The 6742-nt window shown below is 37.6% G+C and overlaps 1 protein-coding gene across 3 annotated transcripts; it reads left to right on the top strand.

Moving 5' to 3' along the window:
- The first annotated feature begins 95 nt into the window (after positions 1–95).
- On the top strand, positions 96–4783 carry nelfe (negative elongation factor complex member E). 3 transcript variants are annotated; one of them, XM_084738501.1, is made up of 11 exons: positions 96–166; positions 439–524; positions 1204–1273; positions 1711–1856; positions 1956–2030; positions 2882–2919; positions 3023–3336; positions 3481–3625; positions 3753–3807; positions 4234–4336; positions 4455–4783. In XM_084738501.1, the coding sequence occupies exons 2-11, from the start codon at positions 450–452 to the stop codon at positions 4526–4528; spliced, it is 1095 nt and encodes a 364-aa protein (XP_084594627.1). In that variant the 5' UTR covers positions 96–166; positions 439–449; the 3' UTR covers positions 4529–4783. The 3 variants fall into 3 exon arrangements, with proteins under 3 accessions (XP_084594627.1, XP_084594625.1, XP_084594624.1); XM_084738499.1 differs by having other exon boundaries at positions 114–166; positions 421–524; XM_084738498.1 differs by lacking the exon at positions 96–166 and having other exon boundaries at positions 193–524.
- The last annotated feature ends 1959 nt before the right edge of the window (positions 4784–6742 follow it).

The following is a 6742-nucleotide window of genomic DNA, read 5'->3' as shown; positions in this document are numbered from 1 at the left end:
CATTCCAGATGGATATCTTTTTGCGTGCTTTCATACATGTTTTGCGACCAATCTTATTAAAAAAACAAAACAAAAACAAACTCCATACACCTTCTACGTCATATTTGGGCGACGCTATTTTTGTTGAGTGAAGTGTACCCAACTGTGACAGCATCCGTTGAATTTGGTAAGTCAATGAATAAGATAAAGTCTAATAACTGTTATGTGAAGTAGTTAAGAGACCACAAATGTTTTACTATTATAAGTAGTTGGTAGTTTACTTTTGTGCGTGGTCTGTTTTAGCTACATTCTCTGGGAAGAAAGGAAATTGTGGTTTGGTTTTTGGTTAGCTACTTTATTAGCTTAGCGAGGTGCTTAACGGATAACAGTACATTAATTTGTTAATGCCTAATTTGTTTGTTGACTTAACTTTGTCACCAGCGGTTCTTTGTACTTTAGCTGTTGTGAGCATGGTGGTGTTTCCAAGTTCACTAACCGAGGAAGAGGAGGCTCTACAAAAGAAATATGCTAAACTCAAGAAAAAGGTAAATAACAGGAATTGCCTTTCACATTTCCTAATACCATGGTAGTCTATACAATGTGAGATGTTGGCGTTTTGATTAAAGACGTGAATCTGGAATAAATTCAACAACAGCAAAGCTACCCCCAGCGTGAAATCTAGCTTGGTTCACAAATCCACGTAGAAAACGTAGCTTTTCTACTTTGAAATTATCAAATAGAAAATGCACATGTGATACAACATCATGACAAAACATAATGCAAAAACATCGCATGCCAGCAAAAAATGCCAGTCGATTGAGTTGCAAAAAGTGCCCAGTGCCCACTTGTTCACAGGTCATACGTAGACCACAAAAATAAAATACCACGATATTCACTGAAAAGTGCAAGAAATGTCAGCTCAGTGACCGTCAGTACAGAGGCAATGGCAAGATTAAGAAAAATATTGTAATTCCTGTCATTTTATGGCCCAAATTGTTTGCAATTTTAGTTGTTAGCAACACAAAATGTTTTTTAAAAGTCTGTTAAGTTCACTACTGACTAACACTTCATAAGTGTTAGTGTAATGATATCATACTTGTTTCAATGCTAAGTGTTGAATTTATTCCCAAGTTATGGTGTGTATAACTCAGAGTATGACAATGAAATAAGTCTTGCATTTATTATTATTTTAGCACTTAGAGTCTTTATTCATTATCTTTTCAGAAAAAGGCACTGCTTGCCTTGAAGAAGCAGAGTTCAACTAACCAGACAAACCAGAGTGGTTTGAAACGGAGTAAGTGCATTTGACTCCTTTTTTAGTTATTCAGCATCGGTAATCAACTAACTAAAATACACCTTATGTTGATTATGTGTTTGTTACAGTATCCCCATTGTATATAATTTAGCCTGAATCATTAATTTACACAATTGCTTTAATTTAGTGACACCTGTTGAGACCATGGCTGTATGTTCTGTTCACAAGAATTTTAAAAGCAAACACACACACAAAGACAAGTGAACAAATATTCTGACTAAAATGCTAAGAAATAACTGGATAAAAATACATATAACTTCTTTGTATGTTACTTAGGTTGACTCGACTATTTAAAATATTTTATTTTTTTATTTCTGAAAAGGCAACATATGTTTTGTTTATTGCTCATCAGATCACTTCAATTTACTGAAACGCTGATTATGCTTGTAATTACTTCACACTTTACTTCATAACAGCCTTGTCGGACCAGCCTGTTGTCGACACTGCAACGGCAACGGAGCAAGCAAAGATGTTGATCAAGTCTGGGGCCATCAGTGCCATCAAATCAGAGAACAAGAACTCGGGCTTTAAACGCTCTCGAATGCTGGAAATCAAACTCAAGGTGAGCTCTCATTCCATGAATAGTGTTGTTTTGGCTGATGTTTGCTTGTCTTCTTGCTTTGTTTTGTTTGTTCCTTTAACTTTTCTTTATCTGCTACAGGACCCTGAGAAAGGCCCAGTTCCTGCTTTCTTACCATTCCAAAGGAGTGTTTCCACAGATGAAGAACAACCTGAGGTACAGTGGATCTAAAATATGATTAAACATGGCAGAAAACATTATCACTTGGTTGTAATTTCTTGAGTAATAATCAGTTAATCAAATTTTTTGAATATTAATGCAAAAAACGAATGCAGTGTTTCAGTTTTCCTGTGGAAGCTTTGCTGATTACCATTACTTTGTGACACATTCAGGCTAGTTTTTTTTTTTTAACCCTTTCTGGCAATGGTGAGTCCCTGTGGTAGCGTTGATTGACTTAATTTGTGGATTATCAGACCATTATTATTATATTATTATATTATTATATTATTATATTATTATTATCAGAGAATCAATATTAAAAGAATAACATGTTAAAGTAAAAACACCTACTTCTAACATGGTCCCAAATGTTAGAAGACAAAGAAAACAAAGAGACAGAAGACATTGAACATAAATACCATGAGGAATTCCTGTTTGAGTTTGGCAAAAAGCAGACTTTTATGTTATTTTGATGTTATTGATCATTACACGCTGTTCACAACCCTTTAAATATGAATGAAACCATGACTATTTTGACAAATTGAACATTGAGTGTTTTGAGGTTACAGTGTGAAATGTGTTTTTCAAATCAAGGAACACTGCACCTACCACATTTCCTTGTTACCTGGTTCTATAAAAAAGTCCTGCCCTGACTTACAGCAGTAACGTTAAAAAGAAACGTGCTATGTGATGCAGTTACATGTCAAGACACTGTTTCACATATTTGAAGGACTGTAAAAATGACTATAGAGGTGGAGGAAAAAAGCTATAGTGCTCTCATGTTGTACTTGAACAGAAAACCAAAGTCTTTGCTCATTCTGATGTTATCATATTTGTGCTTCTCCTAGTCTGGGAAGAGAGCCCACAGGAAATCTCTGTATGAGAGGTAATGTCCAAAAACCACACTGAATAAGCAAAACAACCTGTTTGATACACCAACAGCGAGTATCTGTGAATGTAACATCATTCTCCCTCGTGTGTCCCTGCAGCTTTGTCAGCTCAAGCGACCGATACCGGGATGATGACGACAGTGGCAGCATGTCATCCAGCCGTGAAATGGACAGAGAGAGAGACAGAGAGAGAGACCGCGATAGAGAGCTGGATAGAGAGCGGGATAGAGACAGGGACAGGGACAGAGAGAGAGATCGGGACAGGGATAGAGAAAGAGATAGAGATCGAGAGAGAGGCAGGGACAGAGAGAGGGAACGGGACAGAGAGAGAGACAGAGACCGAAGCAGAGAGAGGGATCGAGACCGCGACAGGGACCGGGACAGAGACAGAGACAGAGATGGACCGTTCAGACGTGAGTAAACAATTTCTGTTGTTGTAGAAGGAGATTATACAATTACACAAACAAAGAGATGTAGATATGTCTAGAAATAGTACATCCAGTCATAATGGGGGACAAATAAATGATTTTTCTGTCTCCCATGTTTGTCATTCTCAGGGTCTGATTCATACCCAGAGCGGAGAGGGGTGCGAAAGGGGAATACGGTGTACGTGTATGGCTCTGGGCTCACCGAGGACAGCCTACGCTCGGCGTTCTCTCAACATGGAAACATCATCGACCTCTCCATGGACAACCCACGCAAGTATGGAACCATTAAACTGCTCTGTGTGTCATCTCTACCTGCTGTTAATAATGTGTTGCTGTCTTCTACTGCTCCTCTTCTATTTTATGAAACAGTTGTGATTTGTGTTTCCTGTTTCTTTTTCTAGTTGTGCATTTATCACGTTTGAGAAGATGGAGTCTGCAGACCAGGCTGTAGCTGAGGTTGGTTTAATCCCATAGATGAAAAAACCTGACAGCTATACATATGATCATGCATATGAAAGGATTCAGAGTAGAATCTCCTGAGTGAGTTCTTGATTAAAAGGGTTATAGATGAAAGCCTTGGAATAAAAAAGATCCCTGGTAAAACCCCCTGTGTGTGTTAAAGATTGTAGTATAAAAGGGCTCTCAATAGAATAACCTTGGTGGGTTCTAGATGAAACCCTTGGAATATCAAGGGGCACTTGGTAGAAGTAGTTCAAGAACCAGAGCCAGTTTGGTGGAGGAGGGCCCATAAAAAGTTCTACCAGGATGCAAAGAAGGTTCTCCTATGGGGACACGCTGGAGGAACCCCTTGTGGTTCCAGTAAACACCTTTATTTCTATGAGTGTACCACTTTAACCTCAGCTCTCTGTGTGTGTCTCACAGCTGAATGGCAGCACAGTGGGAGACGTTCACATCAAAGTCAGTATTGCCAGGAAGCAGCCCATGCTGGATGCTGCCACCGGCAAGTCTGTGTGGGCTTCACTCGGTAAACACTGCTCTCTATTGTGTTGTTAGTTTTTAGACATCCAGACTCTGTGTGTGTGCATGTGTGTCTGTCTGCATAGCCTGCATCAATCTTCACCACGGTCTCTCTTCTTTCACAGCTGTGCAGAACAGCACTAAAGGCTCCTACAGGGACAAGAGGAACCAAGTCGTGTACAGTGAAGATTTCTTGTGATTTAACAAAAAAAAAAAAAGCGTTGTTTTTTATTTTGGCTCATAGCTTTTCATGTTTTTGTTTACTGACAACCTGTTAGCCAGCTGCTGAAAGTGTCTGTACTGAGGATAAATACAAAAGTAACTAACTGTTGTCTTTTGGATTGGATCGCTGTAGTTCACGTGGTCTGTATGTGATGCTGTGTGTGGCAGCTTTGCTCATGAAATTACAGATGCTGTTTCGTGGATCTCAATAAATGGTATCCATACATTGTTACCGTGAGTGAAATTTCCATGAGTCTTGTATCAACAAGTATATCCGGTAACAAACAGGAAAAAGTAGATAAGTAATGATACATTGTAGTCAAGGGTTGCTTGTAACTTTACCAACAGATGAAGTTTTTGTTAATTAATGCATAATTAATAAAAAATGATTAACCTCTTCAACTCTGCAGAGATGACCACATCCACAGCCGACATTACTCTCCTTCAGAGGTTCAGTTTTAAAGCTAGAGTGAAGATACAGATATCATATAGAACTATAACCTGAATTACAAAAAAACTGGGATGTTATATAAAATGTAAATAAATAAAAAAAAAAAGAATGCAATGATTTGCAACTCAGTTTCTACCAATATTCAATGGCATACAGTATAAAGATGATACTTTATGTTTAAACTAATAAATGTTTTTTATATATACAAAATACAAATATTTATAAATAATGTTTTTAATTACTTTTTACACAGCATCCAAACTTTTTTGGAATTTGAGTTATAAGACCTTTGCACATTGTTTGCTTGTCAGGAAGGGAGCTTAATAACACTTCAAAGTTAGGCTAAATTTTTGTGAGGATTAAACTGGCATGGCAGTTTTCAAAAGGGACACTTGACCTCTCACCTCAGCATATCTGAATGGAAACGGGTTCTTTGGACACCCAAGAGTCCCCCCTTGGTCCACTTGATGCTAATCCAGAGCAGTTTTTGGCAAAAACCAAGTAGTATAAATGTGCTTTTTCGCCTGTTCTAATATTTCTGCAAACTGGTGTCCCTAAACAGTACTGGAACATCGTAAGTTGGGTATTACTGGAAAGCAGAGACCAAATTGTATTAATGAATGTGATGTTTCTATTTCTCATAGTAACTGTTTCAGTACAGTGAGACAATTTTTGGCACCAAATCACAGCATGAATATATTGAGGTTTCGGTGTCTTAATGTGACATTTTGGAGGGATTTTTGACAATTTTTATCAATTCTCCAGTAGTCAAAAATGGTTAAATCCAATCTGTCATAAACAGTACCAACCAAAAACTGCTGCAACAACATATGAGACATTATTGAACATGAACGACCATCATATACATATATGCATTCATCTGGAACCTGGGCAGTCTTGAACAAATGAGATGTTTTTGTTTTTAAGTGTATCAACAGAAAAAGCATGGATGATATGAGCAGTCAACACTAGAAAGGCAGTCGATCACACAAAAGTCAGAGACGGGTAACAAAGGAACAAGTCACGTCAGCTCTACGAGTGTTTTAAACATTTTTAATCGAAAAGTTGCTTTGTGATATGTTAAAGACCCCGCACATCTTCACAGGTGTTCTCAGTTACTCTAGTTAGGGCTGGGTATTTGTGTAGCAGTAGTGATACCTTGACCTATTTGCCACAATATGGTTAAACTTAAGTTGTTAATTTCAAGTCTTTAAATATATGTTTCAGCACCATGGCATTTTCCAACTAAAAGAAGTTTTACAACATAAATAATAAAGCACACACTCCTATGGTAAGAAAATTTGGCATTTTTTTTGATACTTGTTAGTATTGAAACAACTTGGTTGGTGCCATAAAAGTATTTTAAGTTCAGTACCTAACCCAACTCTGCTAGATTAGACTTTAAATCAGGGTTGGCTGGGTGGAGCTATGGAACATTTTTTTTTTGTGATTTCACCAAACTTAGTTACTACTAATGATAACAGTCCCAACCTGAGAGTGAGAAAGATGCTACTCAAACTCAGTGTGGAGTCACTGTCAAGGTCTAATAAACACCTGTGAGGGCAGACCAACATTATACAACAGACTAATGTTTACATGTACCAGAAGAAAATTCCAATCATTTTATTTACACGTCCGCTTTTCTTTGAACAGTGAGCAGTCATCGTACTGAACATGTACTACATATATTCAAGTTTAAGATTACAGTTCCGAGTCAAACTAAAACTATTCTAACAAACA

This window comes from Lutjanus erythropterus, chromosome 16, assembly GCF_056507025.1.
Source record: "Lutjanus erythropterus isolate fLutEry1 chromosome 16, fLutEry1.hap2, whole genome shotgun sequence".
NCBI classification, from domain to species: Eukaryota; Metazoa; Chordata; class Actinopteri; order Lutjaniformes; family Lutjanidae; genus Lutjanus; species Lutjanus erythropterus.
This window is presented reverse-complemented; position numbering and strand designations above follow the sequence as displayed.